Source organism: Nansenia antarctica (assembly GCF_963989245.1).
Source record: "Nansenia antarctica genome assembly, chromosome: 5".
NCBI classification, from domain to species: domain Eukaryota; kingdom Metazoa; phylum Chordata; class Actinopteri; order Argentiniformes; family Microstomatidae; genus Nansenia; species Nansenia antarctica.
Window position 1 is genome coordinate 67,312,616 of NC_137690.1, and position 24,246 is coordinate 67,336,861.

At 44.1% G+C, this 24,246-nt stretch overlaps 2 protein-coding genes across 2 annotated transcripts in view; one reads left to right on the top strand and one right to left on the bottom strand.

The window, feature by feature from the left end:
• Positions 1-24,246, bottom strand: part of LOC308158275 (5'-3' exonuclease PLD3-like) — a gene marked incomplete at both ends in the record, with an annotated part of 402,256 nt that overhangs the window by 316,541 nt on the left and 61,469 nt on the right. The window lies entirely within an intron of this gene.
• On the top strand, positions 5,353-9,625 carry foxa3 (forkhead box A3). The gene is made up of 2 exons (XM_080530784.1): positions 5,353-5,843; positions 6,893-9,625. The coding sequence occupies exons 1-2, from the start codon at positions 5,772-5,774 to the stop codon at positions 8,162-8,164; spliced, it is 1,344 nt and encodes a 447-aa protein (XP_080386910.1). The 5' UTR covers positions 5,353-5,771; the 3' UTR covers positions 8,165-9,625.

Genomic DNA, 24,246 nt, shown 5'->3' on the forward strand with positions numbered 1-24,246 from the left:
CTTATTTACACTACAGAGCCTTGCCAAGCTGAGCTGAACTGGGCTGGCCTGGTCGTTGTGAACAGAATCAGTTGGAACCAGGACGGTATCGTTTAGGGGTGGTCCCTGTAGTGTTGTGTGTAGGGTCCCCCGTACTGTACATTGCACGTACCGTGCCCAGCAAAGAAGCCTAATCCAGCATGTATGAAATAGAGCCCTCAATGTAATATGTTGTACTCAATAGAGAATGTAAGACATAGCCTCTCTACATTTTTCATAGATAGTGCTATCTAGAGTTTTGATACTACGATATGACTTTAGACAATGTACCACGGAGTATACACATACAAGTGCATAAAAAACCAAAGATTCCGTTTAGGCTGAAATGGATGTATATTATAGTTTCACCTTTATTTTGTGGGAGATAGCGGAGTTGTTTCAACACATACCAGGGAAATTGAATGGTTGAAATGGTTCTAGTTAAAGTGTCGTACCTACTGTACAGTAGGTATGCTGCGGAGATAAAAAAGGGATATTGTTCCTGGACATTTGCATTTGTTTATCTGAGATCAGAGAAAATGTTGTTCATTTCTAAACTGAAAATGATTGAGGCCCACACACAGTCATACAGCAGTTTTTGTTTGTTTGTTTTTTATGATTTTTAAAGGATTCTGTTTGCTTCTGTACAATCTGCCTTTACTCCTGTTCCATTTCTTCTACCTAATTGGTTGGAATTGGTGGACAGATTATGTACATGTTTGCCTGTGTCCGATTTTTTAATCAACTTTTTATGTTCTCCAAAATGTAGCCACATTTTTTTGAACCTTTTGAAAGCCTTTTAGAAGAAAGTTGAGCTGTTTTTTGATAGGACACAATGTATTTTAGGTCTTGGACCAAATGTTGATGTTTTGTCAGCTTGTATATTGCTACTGTCACAAACCATTATACTGTATGTGATACAGTCAAATAGGCTATTCAAGAATTGGTCCAAGAATTCATTACATAAGACGTCTTCTTCTTACATATTTGGTTTTCTGAACTCTTGTCTGTAATGATTCCTCTGAACTCGTCCAGATGTTTTGCATTGCATTTGGTCGCTACTGAACCAACTCTAACTATTTAGGACCCCGTTGATACTGTAAAAATACATTACAGGCCAAATATTTCACCTTTTTGTAGACACACACAGCACACACCTGCATGTCTTTTAAGTTGTCGAAAACAAGTAGGGCTAGCTTACATCGTTTAGATTTGTTGGCGTCCAGAATATGTATGTTGAGCGATGGTTAATGTTTGTGTGTTCTCTGTGTATATGATTGTAAGATTGCATTTCTACAGATTCTATCCTAGAAAGATGTTTGTTGTTTTTGGAAGATCGTGTCATGGTATTGTTCAAATGTGCGGTCACCTTAATCTATGTAGCAAAGACGTTTTGCAGTTGTTAGGCACAGTTATCTGGCCTTGTTTATTTGTAAATGTGAATTGAATATACCTGCAGACAAGGCCTTATGGGTAGATAGTGCATCAATCCATGACTGTTCACAGGCACACACGCAGCCATATGTACAAACAGGAGTAAACATTAGCTAAATGTAAGTGGGTCTATACTATCCAAGAGGTAAAATCTATTAATTTCCTTATTGTTGCACTGGTTTTAACTCTTCTCAAGTGCCTTTTATATGACGTCCACGGTCTGAAAGCACTTCTAAAAGATCTGTATATGAGAAACCGTAGGTTTATGGACCTTTTTGGCCGCTTAATGACTTTGAAGGGTAGTGGATTGCCTTGCGCCGGCCCTATTCTATTGAGAGAACCTGTCTGCCATAGAATTCAGTTATTTTTGTATTCTCTTATCTAAACACATTTCATGTTTTCCAGCGCTTGTTCAGCTTTCTTCCCCCTCACTCTGTTTTTGGCACAGTTTACACAGATGACAGTAGCGTACAGTTAATTAAGTACAGATAATTAATGGGGAAATGCCTCTGTGTAAAGTAAACTGGGCTATAGTGTTTTGACATTTTGTCCTGGAATGGATAGGATTAGGTGTCGCCTTGGCTTTTCAATGGCACCTTCAGTTTCCTTTTCTTTAATTTACTCTGTTTTTTTGGGTGTTATGTCACTTTTGATTCCTTATTTTTCTAAGAAGTTTATCTTGGTGTAATTTAAAACAAAATATGAAACATAAATATGGAGAAAAAAAACAACTATTAAAACATGTGCTTCCGCTTTGTATTGCTGTAGCCCAAGCACAACTGTCCAAGGTGTTTATTTTGTTATGTTTACTATGGGTGTTACAAAGAGATGATGGTTTATTCAGTTTAGAATGGTATTCAGATGAAGTGAACCATGAAAATGGCATTGTATTATTATAATTTAAATGAGTTACTATTACTGCAATGTAAAGTGTCGCCTCCCTGCAATGTGGCCCTATATCCGCTAGATGGCGAGGTTGGAGCTGTAGATTAGACCTGAGATTGATTGTGCAGTCACATGCTCACAGGCTATTGAAATAGGACACTACATTACACAATTATCTGTGGGCTCTATGTTTGCGGTTAATAACGCCATATTGTGTCGGGAACAACAGTTGTCTTGGCTATATCTAGTGCAGTTTGTTTTATGTTTCAATTTACTCTGGGATTATATTTATGGGATTGGGGATGTTGTTTTTAGTTCTCTCCCGTCTACTATTCTATTGGGTGAAACACGCACACACACACACACACACACACACACGCACACGCACACACACGCACACACGCACACACACACACTAGAAAGTATATTGAAATCTCTGGCTTCCTCTATTAGTGTCAACTCATTAAAGCTATTGTTAACTAATTATTGAGGTGTTAATGAACGATCTGCAGGCACATTGGCATTAGAAGCGGCGAGGCTGCAGGAGGATGTAGGGATGTGTGTTAGGAATAGACCCTAAAAGGCCATGGGGATTAATGAGGAAGTCCTTCTCTGTGGCCTGTGTCTGGGTCACCGTGCAGCTCCACATCTCTCCAGTTAGGCTGTAGGCCTCTGGTAGAACATAGAGTAGGCTGGTGTCCGTCTGGTTCCATTGCTGTAGTATCTAGGCCTATATGCTTGAAACGAATTCCATTGCTAATAAATAATACGGTAGCCTATATCTTGATTTAAGTTTGAGAGAGGCTGACATCTTGTTCGTTTTTGTCAATGTAGCTATACCACCAATGTTCGTCTGCGTGTGAATATTTATTTTCGAAGCAAGTTTATGTTTTACAGTGTTAAAAACTGGTGGAAGCGGAATTATACTGGATATCTATATTAGTGGCAGTGCGGACGAAAACATATTGCCCCATTGTGCATGTCAGAGATTTATTTAGAGATTCTGTGGAACATTTGGCATATAGCAGACGCCTTTATCCAAAGCAACTTACAACAAATACATTTGTTTAGCTATCCATCAGTCATCATAAGAAAGAAAACATCTGTCGACCAGGGGCCATTGGCAGTCACAATGCTAGAAGAAGGAAGAATTACATTTTATAATAATTATTTATTTATTTATTTATTTACAGATGAACTGTACTGGGGTGTATTGCATGAGGAATAGCTATAATGTTTTAAGTGTGACATCACAGTTTAAATGGCGATATATTTCAGTGTCAACTGTCACCAGATATCTCTTAACAACGCGGCAAGGGCATTTTAATCATAGAGGTCTACTGGCTTAGGAGAAGCCTTGTGAAAAAAAGGTTAATGACTAGGCTATCATTACAGACTGCCATGTGTTAGCCCATTGAATGTGTTAATCGGCGTGACAACAGGCGCAAATCGTCTTCACTGTGGGAGAGTGTTAGGATAATGATTAGATGCCTTCCTAGGGACTTTAGCCATGTTATTCCGAAAACTGGGGAAAATGTGAAGAAATATATTTCTCCTTTACATGGGTCGAAATTTATCGATTTTTATTGATAAAACTGATGTAACGCAGCGTGAGTGGTTCTGCGTATTGAACCCGGACGTATCCTTCCTCCATGGGTGAGTTATTTCCTTAGCGCTTTTCTCAGTTAATCATGGCGACCACCTGTGTGCGCATCAATTACAGTTCCATTCACTGGCAATTAGGAAATGCATTGACATTCAGATTTGCTGTCTGCACTATGTGGATTCGGAACTGAAGGACCAGGCCAGGGATGCATTACACATGAGATTAAGCTACATTATTAAATAATGTAAATCACCAAAAAACAATACAGTGTATTGTTGTCCGTTATTTTGTTTTTACAGTCACTTGATCCACTAAAGAACGTGGTCTAATAGCACAGGGTTGATTACCAACATTTTGTTTATTCCAAGTATCTAGGCTAAATCAGGCCGAGAAGCAATGACACACCACAACATTGATATTGAGAAAATTCGGTTTAAAATAGGCCACTCTGTAGCCATGTTGGCAGTTAATCATCATCGTTCAATAGCCATTTAAAGCTCAGAGAAGTGATAGCCGGGGAAATTAACAACTCTCCCACCGCCCAGGGCCCGTATCGGACGTCCCGCTGATGAGCTTAACCCGTGACAAGGTTATAGCGTCCTACTCCTGACCCGATCAAGACTATAGGGCTAACCCTACGACTTAATACCATTGTATGCTTCATAACCTTATTTGGTCATATCAAGATAACACGATGTTAAAAAATAAATGTCGTTTTTAGTTTAGACCTACTTTGAGTTCAGAGATTGAGACTTCAAACTGCAGCGCCAAATGAATCTATCCATGCATGTGAGTTTGGAGGGATCTTTTATTATTATAAAGTCATAGATAGTGTCGGCCTGAAGCCATGGTCATTAGCCTTATGGACTACCCCAAAAAATGAAGATGATTACGACAATGCTCCACCATGCCACCTCCAGGGAAGCAGCAGTTGTTCGTAAACAATAAAAAAAAAAGTGGAGGACGCTCGTGACGTTAGAATTATAAGGTTATATCTCCATTTTTGTCAAAATTGAGTTTTTTACATAATCTGATCCATTAGGTGTTTATTAATGCCTGTGTGGTGTTATTTTTAAAATGTTGAAATGTTTGAGTTAGTAATTAATAAAATACAAAGGTTCTATCTCACAAAACATAATGGAATGTAAAAACTTTGACGCTCAATATCTCTGAACTGCCCTAAACGGAGATAGAACCTTAGAATTCTAAACTCACGCGCTGCGATTGGGATGGAAGTGTCTGCATGTCCCGGGCCAATATACAGCACGCCAGGGGGCAAGAGAGGTCCTTCTCTCTCTCTTCCTGAGTCGCAGGACGGTATTCAAATCGCCGTGTCGGTCGGGGGGCGGGACCTTACCTGCGTTTTTAAGACGGGACGTCAAACTTGTACTGTACTTGTCCATAGCACACACTGACACACACACACACGCACACACACACTCACACACACTCACACCCGCGGGCGACGGTTCAACGGCAGCGGCATTCTGGGGAGTTCATAAGGATATATAACAAGCGGTGTCCCAAAGACCCGTCGACATCTGCGTTAGAATAAACAGTCTCAGGTGTTGCTCTCGATTATGAAACGATGGATGATTGATAAATCGACGAAATAAATATTGACATTACAGTGAGACATCTGATCATCAGCGCCAGAGGAAGATTTGTTTTATTTTGTCTATTTTGTCTTTGGCTTGTTCTGCCCAGCAGTTTTTCGTGTCAGTGGAACTTCTTTCGATAACTTGGATTTTTTTTCCCGAGGCTGGTGAAGGATTTGCTATTTCAAGTGGCTCAACCATTCCATTTACTCCAAAACGTTTTATTTGGGATGTTGAGCTCAGTGAAGATGGAATCTCATGATCTGCCAGAGTGGAATGCCTTCTACAGCGAAGCTAGTGAGGTAAAACCACTTTCCTTATGTTCTTAGGCTGTTACTGATATTGCTGATATTATTCAGAAACATGGTTTTAGACGGGGAAATACCCAGTATTATGTGACCATATTGAGCGGTTTCGATAGTTCCATAAAAATGTTTAAACATCTAAGCATATGGCTACAATTTGTTATAATTTCTATTAGATAACGATTAATTTCAGCATATGAACACTGATGTAAAGTGCCTTGTCTTTAATGTTGACTGCTTTAGATATTTAAATAACTTTTAGGCTCACAACAAAAAAACACCAACATTACCAACATTTGATTTCAACAATGCGAGTAGCCTATTAAACCGCTATTAATATGATTGGAAAGGAAAAGATTAGGCCTGTCTCGTTAATTTAATTAGCCTACAGTTAATTCTATCAACAAAGCTTTTCGTAGTCTATTTGAAATGTAATATATTTATTTATGAATTTAACACAAATGATTAGACGAATGCGTAAGATGTCTTTAATCAACAACATTTTGATTGATAGGCCTATACCTAATCGGTCAATCAAATTAATTTATTCATTTGATTTTTGTTGACCTATTTTTGAATTTACATATTTTTTATAATCGAAATCATACTGGTCTAACATACATTTCAAAAGTGTAGATAACCTAATTTGATATCCTAGATATGTATCCATTTCTCATTTTCAAGAGTTAGTTATATGCATGTATCGCTTTTTTTTCTTTTTGCGGAGCTCATAATATTGTTTTGAAGTGCCGAAAGAGGACTATTGTGAATGTAGAGTACTCATCCATGACGCACAGGTTACGTATTTTCAGGTTAACAACGGTATGTTAAATCCATGTTCCACCAACGGTAGCATTGTGCATTGTCTCATTTAGTACAGACTTTGCAATGACAACCTCAGTGCAATTCTTTATTTTCTAATCATACATATTGTGTGTGTGTGTGTGTGTGTGTGTGTGTGTGTGTGTGTAAATAACTAACTAAATCCTCTATTTTGTTGAAATTACTTGTTACTCATTGCTTCCTCCAATTGTTGTTGTTTTCAGATGTATTCATCTTCCAGCGGCATGAATTCAAGTCTGGGTTCAATGGGCGCCATCAACAGCTACATCAACCTGAACCCAACCGGCTCTCCGGCTGCCATGAACATGGGCTACCCTGGCGCTGGCCTCAACAGTAACCCCCTGGCCATGGGGGCCGGGGCCAACCACATGAGCCTGTCTCCCGTGGCCTCGTCCCTCAACCACAGCTCCCTCGCCCAGCTGGGCTCCCCACCCCCCAGCCTGGGCTCCCTCTCCCACTACCAGAACATGGGCCAGCCCATGGGCCAGCTGAGCTACCCGTCTCCCACCTCCCTCAACAGGACCAAGGAGGTTCCCAAGCCTTACCGCCGCTCCCTCACCCACGCCAAGCCTCCCTACTCCTACATCTCCCTCATCACCATGGCGATCCAGCAGTCAGGCAGTAAGATGCTCACCCTCAACGAGATCTACCAGTGGATCATGGACCTGTTCCCGTACTACCGCGAGAACCAGCAGCGCTGGCAGAACTCCATCCGCCACTCCCTCTCCTTCAATGACTGCTTTGTCAAGGTGGCTCGCTCGCCCGACAAGCCCGGCAAGGGCTCCTACTGGGCCTTGCACCCCAACTCGGGCAACATGTTCGAGAACGGCTGCTACCTGCGCAGGCAGAAGCGTTTCAAGCTGGAGGAGAAGGCGGGGAAGGCGGGGAAGAGCTCGGGAAAGTCCCAGGAAGGCGGCTCGGCCAAAGGGGGTCACTGCGATAGCCTGATGGAGGAGCACAGTCCGGCGGGCGGTTCTGAGGGGGCCGAGTCCGCCCACTCTGACAACTCCCACGCTGGGTCCTCTTCCGAGGAGCAGCAGCAGCAGCAGCACAGGAACATGGTCCAGCTGGACTGCCCTCCACCCCCTCCATCCCATATCCAGAGCACCCCCCCATCCTTACCCTCCACCATCACCCCCTCCTCCGCCCCACTCCTCCACTCCCACCAGGCCATGGGGGGCAGCCCCCACCTCCTCCCCAGCACCATGCAGCACCTGGATCTTCAGAACGACCAGCTGAAAGCCATGGACCCACACTACAACTTCAACCACCCCTTCTCCATCACCAACCTCATGTCCAACGAGCAGAAGATGGACCTCAAGACCTACCAGGACCAGGTGATGGCTTACAATGGCTACGCCACCAGCTCTCCGATGGGGGCCAAGCAAATCTACGACAGCGCGGGACCCTCAGTCATGGACTCAGGGGCCTACTACCAAACCCTCTACAGCCGGTCGGTTCTCAATGCCTCCTAACATGGGAGAAGGGCCCCTCTGGATCCCAGCCAAACTGTGCTGACAAGGACTTAGCAGCCTTGAAATCCAAATAATACAAAATGGCTGCCATTTTAGGCCAGTCCATGAGTGACCAAAGAACATTTAGCTGTGCCAAAAACACAGTCGAACAGGGGAACCCAGCAGTTGCATGAACTGCAGGACGAAGGTAACACCCAGTGCTGGATAGATTCTTTACTAATTGAAGGAACGGTGCATCTGAAGAGCTTTAAACTTTAAGTAGTAAGTCCACACAGACGTGATATGAAATACTTTGCCAGTTATTTTATATGTATTTTTTTTTCTCTCTCAAACTGGGTCCTGCTTTGTTTAACTGACAAGCAGAAGGCTGTGGGCGCTTGGGTTGTACAAATTGTAAATAGATTGAGTTGGGAAAGGATATGTGCATTTATTTATGAAGGGAAACAAATTAATATATCTTGTACAGTGCTGTATTGACAAGTTACAAAAGAAATGTGACATTTAACAATTTCAGAGATTGTGGGAGTGAGTAGAGCTTCAGGTTACTGCTTTGAGCAGTTGTTACTGCATTACAGGGAATTCTTGTTGTGTGTTACAACATGATGTTTCATTCCTATTCCTAATTAATATGCTGTTTTTATCTCTTCAAATACATATCTGTAAACACAAATGTAGCTGTCATGGTTCATGTTTCAAGTGGTGGATGGCTTTTTTATTCATAAAAAAGTCATTTCTTGTGTTATTAACTGGGAATAAAAAGGGAAGAAACTGTGGTAAATGTTTCAGAATTGTTTGTTTGTTTTAAAACAATGATTTTTCAGAGGGCCCTTTTAACAATTATCTGTTCAATTTCCCAGCTTCTAATATCATACAAATCTTCATTATATGACACCACATACCATGCTGTAGGTCAGGTGGTTAAGGTATGTCAGTTACTAAGATAGGAGTTGAATGGAGATGCACTAAGAGAGAACCATTTACATACAGTACTTTGCACTAGTGTTCCCACCATTTTCACAGCTGGGGTGACCCTGATAGTGTGTTACAACAATGCCTTGTAATGACTTTTTTTCCCTTCTTTTACGGCAAATGGCATACTAGAATTGGATCACTGTAATGATGTCAAAGCAACACTGAGCATCAAGTTGCAAGCCTCTTACTGTACACATAAGTGCCTTTCAAGATGTTTGATAATGGGGGACCTAAACTGACAATTCACTGAAGGAACACTTTTTTTGAAAAAGATACACAGAAGTTATGAATTTTCAGGTCAGAAATACTGTTTTTATTTCTTGTATTTTAGTTTTAAAAAGAAGACATGTTTATTTAAACGATGTTGCTTTTCAAACATGGAAAAGTGTGTTGAAATATATATATATTGTATTGTACGGTTGTTGTTTATGGTTTGAATGTTGTGATTTAAACAATTCATGTTTTTTCTTATTAAAAAGCAAAACTTTGGGGGAGAAACAGTGTTATTGTCTATTCATTTGAAACAAAAAGTAGGTCAAATTATAAATAGTCTTTCAATTGACAAATACTGCAGGTTCATATTTTCTTCGATGCCATACAGTTCTAAAGAACGGTTAGACATTTGAGGTGTTGGCTCTCACGAAGAACTGATGTAGCATATATATTCATGTCTACAATAACATGTTTATTTTCTATATCTTTTACTACCTGATCCAGTAACAGTGGCTTGTTGATCTAGGTCCAGCCATTGGACGACCTCCTACAGATGAGTTCTTGTTGAAACAGCTCCCTACCAAATGACTCTTGTACGTGACATTGCGGTGGGTTAGACTAAACAGTGTCCTACTCACGCTGGCCTCCCTGACCCCTCCATAAACTAGACCAGACTTCAAGATATCAGTCCAGATTCCAACCACGGCAGAGCAGGGGATGTGAATGCTCTCCAGTTCAAATGTTTAGGGGTCGTATGCAAAGCTGCATTAGCTGAGGCTACTGTTAGATACTTAGATACTGTTAGTTACTGTTAGATACTTAGATACTGTTAGTTACTGTTAGATACTTAGATACTGTTAGTTACTGTTAGATAGGCTTCAGAATAGCCTTTGTTCTACTGACGTGAACGGGAACTCATCTTAAGTCATTTAGAAGTACAGATGTTAAAAACTATTTACATCTAAATGACTTAAAGGTAAATGCAAATATTACATTGTCATTGTCAACACCATCGAGGGGAAAAGAATCATCGTATTTCGATTAAACAACATTCTTCATGAACTGTGTTTGTAGTCCACGACGATCTTCATCTATGCTGTTGACAAATCCTACAGGTTCATATTTCCTTTGATGATGTGTAGGACGAAAAGACTATGTTGCATATGTTCATTTTGTCTACAATAACATGTTTATTGCGCTTATCTTTTACCTACAATATATCATATTGCATATCATGGATGTTTGTATCCGTCTTTCTCTTGATTCGGATCCCCATGTGCTGCAGCTATGGCAGTAGCTACTGCTCTTATTTAGCTCACATAATCCCACACTACAAGACAATCATATGACACTACCCTAGACACAAATAACCATGGTTAACATAGTGAACCAGGTCAATCATGTCCAGTTGTATTGTAGTGTGTTTGGCACAGAGACATGATCGGGGCAGGTCCCATGGAGGCAGAAATACTGAGCAATATTGTGGTTGGACAACCTCCAGAGAGGCTTGATAACAAGACCACAAGTACAGGACACAGAAACACGAGGTGAAGTGATCACCTGTTGCCCTGGACGTTGTTGTTGATTATTCCAATGAATCAGAGCTATAATTATTCCCGAGGACCTAGATCAGTCTCTGGATCAGTCCAACTGAACAGATCCTATTGTGCTCTACTCTGTTGCTCTTGGAGGTGTGAAAAACTCCGTGTTGACTTGGCTTTTACAGGAAGGAGTCATTCAGGGAGAAAGTCGCTTTTAATGTTAAGATTCATTGCAGACCAGGCATTCCGCCGGCTGTAGGACTAGCCACCGCAGAGCTCTTGCGCAACACTGCGCTGTGTTGTCTGACTTGTCACGTAGGGGTGCAAAACCATTCTCCTGTGTCACGTCGCACAGAGGGAGCTTTTGAAGCTGACCCCAGCTCTCTTTCTGTGCATGTGTATGGCCCTAAACAGCTAGTCAGGGTCACACGTCTCTCTCTCTCTCTCTCTCTCTCACTCTCTATCTCTCTCTCTCTCTCTCTCCCTGTCCCTTTCTCTCAACACACACACACACACACACACACACACACACACATATGCACGCACACACACACACACGCACGCACGCACACACACATAAACACACACACACACACACACACACACACACACACACACACACACACACACACACACTCTAACTGAAAGAGCTAAGAAAAAACACTCTGGCCTGAATCCTTTTAGTGAGAACCTACGGTCGTTTGTCACCTTCCACACACAATGGTGTAGTGAGTGCAGTTGGCCTCGATAAGATAGGCTGACGCTTAGCTGATACGGTATCCATGGCTATACAAAGGTGCCCTGCCCAGTTATGACTAACCCCCACGACAAAATGTCACCAGGATTTTTCATCTATGCTACAGTATGTTCAAGAGGTTTTTGAGTTGCCAGAGTCTGTTCCTGAAAGGGACCTCTGTTTTGTGTGCAGGGCTCATATTGGGAAATCACGATGAACCCATCCAGACACAATTCAGCCGAGGGTACGACAATAACAACAACAAAAACATGATCAGAAGGCATATCTTTATTACACAATGTGTCTATTACCATATTTGTGCGGCAAACAACAAGTCATTATCTTAGATAAATATGTTCAAGTTATAAAGGAGAAGTATTGGATATGAATACAGTTGCAATGCAGTTTTTGGGACAAAATGTTCATTTTCAGGTTGAACACTCCCTTAGTTTCTCCGACTTAACATGTTCCGCCTAAGGCGCAAGGAGAGGTGACAGAGATGCTCTTCTCACATGCACATACATGATGTATATCAACACTCTTGGATATGTTCCCTATAGCTGACAGAAGGTACAGGTGTATAATGGCTTCCGGTGACTTCCATGCCCGACTGGTTGACTGTTGGGGTATTTGGCTGTCGATGTGACGCTGAAACCGATAGGAAGGATTTATAACCACATCAGCCCTCAGAGAGAGGATGCATCAAATGAACTATTCCTCCCCTTTCAGTTAAAGGTCCAGTAGGGCGTTGTTTGAGTTAGTTTGGTATTTAATGTACCGTGCTGTGGTTAGATGTTTTTTCTAGCGGGGTGTAGATCCGACAGATATAAACTGGAGGGAAGGGTGACTCTTCCCTTCCAGATATACTATGCAAATGAAACATGCATCCTGGATGCAACTCTGCATCCTGGTAGGTGTATGTGGCGTGTTTACATTTCCCAGAGAGAGAGAAAGGGGGGGGGGGGGGAAGAAAGAGAGAGAGAGAGAGACAGAAAGGTGAGGCTGACAGTTCCAACCCTCAGGCTACTCTCTTCAGTATGATTGTTTAAGTAAATTGGTAAAATGAAACACTTCTTGACTTGTTGAACGATCAAGTCTTTAAACTGTGGCTGTGTTTTTTAGCCGTGCAGTGTAAGTGCAGTATCAAAAGGTATTTTATGGTTGAAGTCCTTTCTCTTAAGACAATACATTTTCAGGAAGGAAAACTAAAGAAAAAGAAGAAGAAAAAAAGACTTTGTAAGCCCTATTTTAAAGTAGAATGACATAACACAAAATGACACAAAGTCAAATCAACAAAACACACCTATTGAAGTTGTTTTTAGTTGTTTTCTTTTTTTTAAACGTTGTATTGTGTGGTATTGTGCTAATTTCTGAAGAAGTAAGGGGACCTAAAACATTCTGCAGCTTTCAAGAGTGCTTCTCGTTGACTCGCCTGACAACTCCTGCTACAGCTTTCTGGCTGCTGCAAGGTTTGCCAGGCAGGTCGGCGAGACAGAGAGGCACAGAGATAAAACGCTGGACTTTGCTCTCTGGGTTGTGGGTGTTGTTAAAGTGGCACTTGATAAAGCAGGACTGGAGGGAGAAACACAGAGAATGGGACTGATTACATTTGCCTGGGAGAAAGAAAAAAGACAACTGGATTGATCAGGGCCCAAGCGTTGAGTCAACAGACAAGGAGAGACAGAAAGGCTCACTGTTGCGAGACACACTGTCACATTGTCGGCCTCACAAAATGTCCTTCAGCAATGTACTTAAGGCCTCTGGTTTCACTGACCTAAGTCTACGTCCTCCTGAACCAAACTGATACTATCTTTAATGGAGAGTTTCCATTGAAAGTGTGATTCTTATGACTTGGGGACCTTTTCGTGTGTGTAGGGAAATCACCCCTATGGGTCTCTGACAACAATAGCGTCTACCATGCTTTTATAGTTTGGTTGCCTACATCACAGTCCATGTGACCAATACGACGACAGACATGCATGGACACATTTAAGAGGATGTTCGGTCAGTAAGGGTGAGAGGAATGCTTATTCTTTCCATTCCAAAAAACTTTCTCTCTCTCTCTCTCACCCCCGAGTCCAAACAGTGTCTCTGTGGGCCGGCGTGGGGGGGGGGGGATTTGAGCCGGGGCGAGGGTGACAGTCCGGGTTTGTGCTTTTCGTTCGGCCGGTGATTTACGAGACAGAGGACAGTGTCTGTCAGACCTGGCCATGTTGTTGTCTTAAGGTCTAGTCGTAGCTGACACTCTCTTCCTCCCCCCCCCACCTCACCAGCCTCCACCACATGGACGCCAGATGGCGGCGGACATTCCATAGGCGTTCATCACTGAGCCGCACGGCGCGTAGCGAGGCCACCGCCACCATGCCGAACCTTCCCATCAGTCTCCGGGGGCCCGGAGGATTCTCTGAGTCAGCGCAGGGGAGGCCGTGCGCTCCTGACTTGCCCTTTATGCCAGTGGTAAATGGACTGACTTATATAGCGCCTTTATCCAAAGCGCTTTACAATGGCCTCTCATTCACCCATTCACACACACATTCACACACCAATGGCCCAAGGACACTTCGACATGTGGCCAGGGACACTTCGACATGTGGCCAGCCGGAGCTCGAACCACCGATCTGCCGACCTTTCGATCATTAGACGGCGGCTCTACCTCCTAAGCCACAGCCGCCCCGTAGTTGCGGTACCTCAACGGGAGAATAAATTGTTGTTTTGCATGGTGTTGTTGTGTTGCTTACCTTAGAAAGGGTTCAGTGGAGGCTGGTGGAGGTAGACATCGGTGGACGGGCTCCTTGTAAAGCATGGAACGCATTGAGGAACAGTGGAAGTAGAAATCGGAGAAGAGGCTCATCGTAATGCATGGAATGGAATGAGGAACGGTTTGATACCATTCCTCATTCTGTTCCATGTTTTACAAAACAGACTCGTGGTATATGGGTGTGAATCCAGGTCACTCAGTTGGGCTCTGCCCGACTTCTGCAGTCGCAGCGGAGAAGGAAGGTGGATGTAGCAGATGGCTACCGTTAGTATCGTGCAGGGACATTGCTAACCTGAAGTAGTAGTCGCTCCCGCCCAACCAATGCCTAGGGACTGGTCGTTATTGATGATGTGGGCTACATGGAGGAAATCAGACCTCTAAAAAATACAAATTGAACCAAAGTGACTTCAAAGTACATTTGTCTAAGTAAATGAATCATCCCTACATCAGTCATCGTAAGAAAAACTAATCTATGCTAGCACCAGGGGCCAGTGGCAGTCACAATGCAAGAATTATAATAATTCTAGAATATAATTATACAATTATAATAATTCTTCATACCACAAGATCTCCCAGATACGATCACGAATAAGGATCAGTCACCTTGGTTTCGGTAGGGTAATGGCTGGTTGTATGCTAGCTTCATGAGTATGTTATGTCATGGATCATGGGTTCCAAACCGGCCTCCACATGGGTTCCAAACCAGCCTCGGGTGAATGGATCAGATCAGTGTGTTACACTCCCTCACTCAGTGTAACACATGTTCCATAACATTGCCTTGCACACTCCCAGAACCTCCCATTGTCTGGTGCTGTATTGTATCGTCTTGTCTTCATTGCTGTGTATGTGAGCTAGTGAAAGCCGGGAACAAGTCGGCAACCGAAAAAATAATCAGACTTTTATTCAGAAAAATGTCAATACATTTGAAAAAAATCAATGACACACTCGCTAGTCAACTAACACAGCTTGTTTTGTGAGCCTGCTAACAATGTAAAGTAGTGTTATAGTTAACTAGTTAGTAGTGGGGATTACTCACCGAATCCATTGCATTGCAGTATTTTGGCTTGACGAGTGTATCGTTGATTTTCAACAACTTTGACATTTATGACATTTTTCAGAATAAAAGTCAGAACAATTGGATTGGTTTCACCAGGTGCTGTCACATACTGTATGTCAGTGAATGTAGGCCTACTGTAGGGCTCCCCACCATGCTGTACTGAAAACAGGTTCCACCAACTTGGGAGTAGCGATAAAAGGATGTTGTATCTCGTGCCTTGTGTAGCTGCCCTGTGGGGTTTAGGATTTGGCTGTAGGCCACATTAATCAACAGTCTGATTAGCTCTAGGAACCTCTTTGTCCTGTTCTCCAGGCATAAACTACGGATTGCCCGGCAGATAGCGGATACGCTGGCAACAACATGACAGGAATAAAGGCGTGGCTTCTCGACACACCCTGTGCCTCCAAGCAGTCTTATCAGTCATCCGTTTTCGTCACAGGTGTGTGAGTGTGCGTGTGTGACGTCCACAGCCGTCCCTTTTTTCCCCAATAAATGTGACTTCCTCGGAGTTCAACCAGATTAGCCTTTTACCTGTTTTGATAGGCACCTGTCTCCTGACCCACTGACAGATATCGTAAAGTGAGGATGAGTTGTATTAAGTGGCGCGACGGAACCTGGACTTTTGACCAGAGGGCCAAGGGTCTGTCACACGAGTGTGAGAACTTGAGCCAGACACTTAAAGTTAATTACCTCAGTGTGGATACAGCTGTCCAAATGGATAGCACTGAGCACTGTAGCACTGTTCCGTTGTTCTGTCAGATGTGTAGAATGTCCTGGTGATGGCATTCCTCTAGGATCTGCATCCAGCATCATCAATAACACTGTATATATTCGTCATCAATAACACTGTATCTATTTGTCATCAATAACTCTATATCTATTCATCGCCGTCGCCATCATCATCATCATCATCATCATCATCATCATCACCACCACCACCACCACCATCGTCATCATCATCATCATCATCATCATCACCACCACCACCATCGTCATCATCATCATCATCATCATCATCATCATCACCACCACCACCACCATCGTCATCATCATCATCATCATCATCATCATCATCATCATCATCATCATATAACTCAAACTAAAGACATTGAGACTGAGACCCACAAAGCGTTCGGGACTAAAGAGAGCTATCACCAGAGTGCTGTCTTCACACAATGTACTACACCGAGCTCTCATATCATATTCCTTCTCCTAACTTTATTTCACAGTTACCACAGCAGCTGTATTTGTTTCTTTCCACAGAATGCTTGGTGAATGTGACCCCAGCACGATAACCCTTTGAAGAACCCTTTTTGGTGTCGTAGAGATCAACAAACACTGTCACACATGTGTTCCACATGACACCACACAGGGTTCTTCAAGGGTTCTCCTACGGGTACAGGACAAGCCAAAGAACCCCTCTTTTCTACAAGTGAAATCCCCATCAATATTGGTTATATGAATAGAATGATGACTGTTAATGTGGTTAACATGCTAACATGGATCAGCCAGGTAACTAACCAGGTGACCTAGTCCCTGGTTGTAATAATAAATTGTAATAAATAATAATTGATTATATTTGTAAATCACTTTTCATTACACAAGAATAATCTTTAAGTGCTTAAAATAAAGGATAAAAAATAAGAATTGTAAATAAAATAGTAATAATAATAATAATAACAACAACAACAATAATAACAACAATAATAATAATAAAACATATAGAAAAATAGTAATAATAATAACAACAACAACAACAATAATAATAATAACAATAATAATAATAGCAACGATAATAATAATAATAATAAATAGTCGTAACAATAATAATAATAATAACAATAATAATAATAATAATAATAATAATAATAATAATAAATGAAACACAAAAGGAAAAACAAACATTTATATACAAATATACATAACCATATCATAAAATCAGCAATCAACGTCTAGGAGGAAGGGTAGGAGGAAGGGTCCAGGACGCCAGTAAAGATGCGTCTTCAGGTCACAGTGTGGGGGGACCAGCTCCTGTAGCCCGGCACAGCACAGGGGGGGTTTGTTTTCACGGCCGTGCAATCACAGGACCCCCTCGTTTGCGCCTATTAGCAACGACAGGAACCCAGCTGGGCTACATTACCGGCGTGCCGCCCGCTTCTCGAGTTTCGGGCACAAGGGGCTAAAAACAACACCCACGCGTGATAGAAACAGTGTGAGAGAGAGAGAGAAGGAGGGAGGGAGGGAGAGAGAGAGGGAGAGAGGGAGAGAGAGAGATGGAGAAAGAGAGAGAGAGGGAGAGAGAGAGACAGAGAGAGAGAGAGAGGGAGAGAGAGAGAGAAGAGGGGAGAGAGAGAGAGAGAGAGAGAGAGAGAGAGAGAGAGAGAGAGAGAGAGAGAGAGAGAGTCAGTCGGCAACAATCACATCATTCAACGGTTTCGTTCGGAGTCCGGTATGCCTATCACCCTCTATTACCACTGCACCCCCCCCCCCCCCCGAACCCCATTCACACTTACTTTCATACTCCTTGTTTTTATATAATGGACACACACTCTCCCACTCTCCCATCCGAGCACTTACATGATACACATTGGCACATGCCAGTCTCATCCCAGTCAGCATCCTCACACACATGGTTATATCATCACCATACAGCGTATCCAAGTCCCTGGCCATGGCTTTGACAATGAAGCAGGAGTTTGCATTTAGTTTGTGTTTGGACATTAAAACCGATGCGAACACCTTATGCATGTCATAGATGAGTCCATGGACCCACTCTCTCTCTCCCTTCCCCACACTCACTGCTGGCTTCTCTCCTGTTCCGGTCCAACACAAGAACGCACGCACGCACGCGCGCACACACACACACACACACACACACATAGGGGCGGCTGTGGCGCAGGAGGTAGAGCCGGAGTCTAATCAGATCGGCAGATCGGCGGTTCGAGCCCCGGCTGGCCACATGCCGAAGTGTCCTTGAGCACGACACTGAACCCCAAATTGCTCCCAATGAGCGGGCCGGTGCCTTGCATGGTAGCTTGCCTCCATTGGTGTGTGTGAAAGGGTGAATGAGAGGCCATTGTAAAAGAGCTTTGGAATAAGGCGCTATATAAGTCAGTCCATTTACACACACTCACACACACTCACTTCTCCTTCTCCCCTATTCCTGTCACTGTCCCCCACACACAGGACTCCTCCCCCCAACCACCCACACACACACATCTCCTTCTCCCCTTCCTTGTCCCCCCCCCCCCCACACACACACACACATCTCCTTCTCCCCTTCCCTTGTCCCCCCCCCCACAATCACACACACACACACACACACACACACACACACACACACACACACACACACACTATCCTTCTCCCCTTCCCTTGTCCCCCCTCCCCACACACACACACACACACACACACACACACACACACACACACACACACACACACACACACACACACACACACACACACACACACACAGACACTTCCTTCTCCCCTGTCCCTGTCCTCCACACACACACATCTCCTTCTCCCCTGTCCCTGTCCTCCACAAAACACACACACACACACACACACTCACACACACACATCTCCTACTCTCCTGTCCCTGTCCCTGTCCCTGTCCCCATCCTCCACGCACACTTCTACTTCTCCCCTGTCCCTGTCTCTGTCCCTGTCCCTGTCCCTGTCTCTGTCCCTGTCCCTGTCCCTGTCCCTGTCTCTGTCTCTGTCTCTGTCCCAGTCTCTGTCCCTGTCCCTGTCTCTGTCCCTGTCTCTGTCCCTGTCCATGTCCCTGTCCATGTCTCTGTCCCTGTCCATGTCTCTGTCCCTGTCTCTGTCTCTGTCCCTGTCCCTGTCCATGTATCTGTCCCTGTCCCTGTCTCTGTCTCTGTCCCTGTCCCTGTCCCTGTCCCTGTCCCTGTCCTGTCCCTGTCCCTGTCCCTGTCTCTGTCCTGTCCCTGTCTCTGTCTCTGTCCCTGTCTCTGTCCCTGTCCCTGTCCCTGTCCCTGTCCCTGTCCCTGTCCTGTCCCTGTCCCTGTCTCTGTCCCTGTCTCTGTCCTGTCCCTGTCCCTGTCTCTGTCCCTGTCCCTGTCCTTGTCCCTGTCTCTGTCCCTGTCTCTGTCCCTGTCCCTGTCCCTGTCCCTGTCCCTGTCCCTGTCTCTGTTCCTGTCTCTGTCCTGTCCCTGTCCCTGTCTCTGTCCCTGTCCCTGTCCCTGTCCCTGTCCCCATCGTCCACACACACTTCTACTTCTCCCCCTGTCTGTTTTCATGCTGCCGGGCACCATAAATGGCCGCGGTTAAGAAAGGGGGAGGAGGAGGAGGATGGGGGGAAGAGGAGGAGGAGGAGGATGGGGGGGAGGACGAAAAAAGCAGGCGATGGGAGCCGCAAGGGGATGAATGAGACCTATGTCCATGAGCTTCTCCTGACTCAACACGGCCCTCTCTCTCTCTCTCTCTCTCTCTCTCTCTCTCTCTCTCTCTCTCTCTCTCTCTCTCTCTCTCTCTCTCTCTCTCTCTCTCTCTCTCTCTCTCTCTCACAAACAGGACTTCATGAAAACCCTAGCAAGTCTCTCTCTCTCCCTCTCTCTCTCTCCCTCTCTCTCACGCACTGTGGACAAACTTAGGTTTGATCCTGGCCAGGGCTGGTGTGGAGCAGAAGGAGGTCTATTCTAGACTCCTGGCCTTAGGATCCCTGAGAAACGACCAAGGCACCTGCACACTGAACACTGCAGAGGCCTAGCGTTGGGACACACAGCGTTCAGTACATCCAAGGTCGAACAGTTACAGTTATCCTAATCAATCCACCGCCATTTTGTTTCCAGTCCATTCTGGTGTGCTTCTAGTTCTGTGGGTAGAGCTGCAATGCGGTGGGCCGGAACCAATGTGATTTTCTACCTCTCTTTATCTATATACATTCTATAATAATAATAATAATATAATAATACATTAGACTTATATAGCGCTTTTCTAGACACTCAAAGACGCTTTACAAACTGAGAGATCGAGTAGTAAAATTTAAAAAATCTATGTCTTAGTTATGAAATGGAAATGGAACATATACGTATATCAAAAATGAAATGCAATTGCACACTCTTCATGAGATACAAAGAAACACATTTATTAAAAGGTAGAGACTGGCAATGAGAATATAAATGGCATGAATAACTATAACTGCATAAATATGTAACCGTTCATCTTTTACAGTATCATACAATTGTAGGTAGCGGTATATTCTGTTTTCGTTTTCCTTTGTTAGTTCTGTTTCATTATGATTATGATTATGATTACGATTATTATGACGCATTGTTATTATTGTCTTATCTAGTTTGGCTCTAGTGTTGGTTTTGATCAATGTACCATACAGAGTATGAAAAAAGAGAAGCAAAAATGAAAAAGGAACTAACACCTATAAAATAACAGGTAGGCACATTTGCGTGTAAAGGTAATGCCTGTTGACTCTCCCTGAATAAGCCATTGGCGTTCTCCGTAACCTCGACAGTTACTGATAATTGCAAAAAGCAGTGAGCCCTGGGGCCTTTCTGCGGTGTTGGTTCAGAGAACAAGGCCCTGGGCCCTCATAGTCCCAGGACACGTTGGCTCCCTTAAGTCTTCTCAGTTAGACATCAGTCTAGCCTCCCCTCACCTCCCCAGGCTCAGATATTTGCATTGTAACAATATATTACCATTTAGCTGAAGCTTTTATCCAAAGCGACTTACATCGCAATGAGTGCCGACAAACAACTACAGAGAACCCGAAAACATGTCCGACATGTTGTCCATCTCCTCAACAGAACTTTCTTTTCAAAGACATGGAATGTCCTGCCCTGAAATATCTCCCCCCTATTCCCCCCTTCTTTTCTCTCCTCCTCAACCTCTGACTTCCCCCCCCCCCCCACTCTGTCCAAATAAACAGATTGAGAGTCCCTTTTTTTATTTCCACGGTCAAACACATTCGTTTAGTTGCTCTCTTTTGCAGCAGGTATTTATAAACACCTCAAAAGGCCTTTCTTGAAAGGTATATCTGACATAACTAGCGCTGGTTGGTTTTCTGTCTCTGTCCTCTCTCTCTCTCTCTCTCTCTCTCTCTCTCTCTCTCTCTCCCTTCTGCGTTCCTGGCAGATAGGACCTAAACCACTGCTCGGGGAACTTTCCTGGCTCTGCGGGACCCTGGACAATCAACCCTTTCATAGCGGGCAAAAAATTCGGCCCCTGGCTCCTTGTGAGCAGTTAGGCCGCAGGGAGAATTTCTCTCTGACTCTCACTTTCACTCTCTCAAGCCACCTTTGGGGTTGACAAAGCTACCTTTTTACAGGTTTATATTTAGAACTCCCCTTCTTTTTCACCGCTGACCATTTCTTAGCTCGCTGGGGTTGTCGTGCAGCTGCATTTGCGAGAGAGGTCTCTAAATGGCCAGCTTCGTGCAAACCAATTTGGAAACGGTTTTTGGGGGAAACATGAGGGGGTCGGTTGTGATGGCTCTCGCTGTGTGATTTCCCGTAAACGAGCTGTGTACCTTATTCAAAGCGCTCGGTAAGCGCCAAATAAAGATTAGAATCAACAAGGATGTTCCGACTCAGAGGATCAGAGATGGGTTTGGAGCATTTGGTACATAATCTGAGGACAACCCGTGGCCCTTAACGACAGTACCTGACGGCTTACTGTACTGTAGGTACTGTAGGTACGACTCAGCACGCGATGTGACGCGTTAAGACTCAAAACCCGTGCCATAGTCAGGCTAAAAGCAGCAAACAAAGGACCATCAAAACAGAGATGTACAAAACATACATGTACATCTCCACCTAGTACAGTAACGCCTATGATAGATAAACAGACATGTTACATGGTTGTTATTTTAGCTTTGTGGTAATGTGAATGCGCTGCAGGCTGCTCTCTCCTCAGGCCAGGGAGATTCCCCGTGCAGAGGCAGGAGACAGAAGGCAGAAGGCCCCGGGGCAGATGGAGGAGGGCTGCAGCCCGGAGCGCCTACAGGGGAGGGGTGAATCCTGTTCTTGCATCCTGGTGTCACGTCAAGAGTTTTTCTTTTTCCAGGAACCTGCGAGGATTTTCACTGCGCTAACAATGTGTACTCATTCATGACTCACCCGGCCCTTATCCCTCACACACCAACCCACTGGCTGGCTCCCTTCTCCTCCCTCTCTGTCTGTCTGTCTGTCTGTCTGTCTGTCTGTCTGTCTGTCTGTCTGTCAGTCTCTCCCCATCGCTCTCTGTGAAGAATGCCAAATGATGAAGCCTTATCCACTGGTAATGAGAGATTGTTTGTTTATTAGGATCCCCAGAGAGGCGGCTGGTGTCAGATGTTTCAACTCAGTCATGGGAACGGCGGGTGTAAAAGTATAAACTTGGCAAAGATTTTTTTTTTTTATAGATCGTTTATGGTCTGTCATTGTTGTCTCCGTCTGAACCCAGCTGAGGGTGACTACAGTACACGTCAGGTTAAATGACATTGACTGTTACGTCTAGCTAATTGTACGCCAAACGTATCGTTCGTTTCCGTCCGTAAAGGCCCCCCCTCTCTCTCTTTCTCAACGGACTATGAGGAAAAACGGGAGCGTCGGACGGATCGAGACCTTTCCATCAGGGAAGGGCAGTCGTCAAGGGCAGAAACTGAGGTTTACACATGGCTGCTGAAATCCTGCATGTCCGGCAGGCCCAGGCGGGCACACAGGCAGCGTTCTGTTCGGGCCCGTCTACGAGGGGTCTTTTAATGCCACACGTGGCCGGAGGAGACGGAATTAGTGATACGGCGGGTGATTTTTCACTGCTAAAGGTTCTGAGCTCCAAACCAAATAAATAACACAGATTCATTCACTGCTTCCCCCCCCCCCTTCTCTGGTCTGTAGCGGAATAAAAAAATATATCTGTAGAAGAAAAAAAAAGAAGAAAAAAAAAAAGATCCCCACATTCTACAAAAATAGATGGATAAATAAAAAGGCATAAAGTGGCGTTTTAACATTTCTGGTTCAACTTCCACAGGTCAGACTTCCCGGTCTCAGACTTTACCCATGCAGCGCAAACACCTCAAATGACCCTACGTGTCGTTTTCACTTTTTTAAATAATATTTTTCTTTTGTTTTTTTATTGTCTGAAAGTAATTGTAGCCTACCACACATCTAGTTTTTTTTCCTTTTGTTTTTTTTCTCTTTCCTAGCACCAGGGGAGCCACCCCTCCTAAATTTCGTTGTTTGGTACCTGTACTATAGCAATGACAATAAAGACCATTCATTCATTCATTCATTCATTCATTCATAACCTGGAGGTAAACACAATCAGATGATCACATTTCACATCTCTCGCCAAAAATGATACACAAGGATGTTTTTTTTGGGACATGGGTTTCGTGGAGTTCTTGAGATCAATGGGAGGGTTTATATTTCCGGTGGTAGCGGTGCAGGCCGGGCCAAGCCGGTCCAGTCCATTTAAAAAGAGAAACAACATGAGCCTCCGCCTGGTTAAACCTAAGCACCCGGGGCAGGGGAGACGGGCACAGAACAGCGCTGGACGGTACACTAGGTGCAGCGACATCCTCAGACAGTTTCCTTCAAAACATCCGCTCCATGAATTAGACATCTTATTTGCAGAGAACCCCCCTCCCCTCCCCCTTCCCCTCCCTATCCCCATCCCGCCCTAACCCTCTCCCCTCTGGCCCTCCCTACCTCTCTCCGCCCCTCTCTCACTTCTATGGAATAAATACCCTGGTGTGTTTCCCCACTCTGCCCTAGGTAGAGGGCACACTAACACTACGCCCTTTGTACGGTATATACATATGCGTTGAAACGATAATTAAAT

Coding starts and splice junctions, on each gene's coding strand:
- foxa3 (XM_080530784.1), top strand. CDS start 5,772: ATGTTGAGCTCAGTGAAGATGGAATCTCATGATCTGCCAGAGTGGAAT. Junction 5,844..6,892: donor TCTACAGCGAAGCTAGTGAG/GTAAAACCACTT, acceptor TGTTGTTTTCAG/ATGTATTCATCTTCCAGCGG.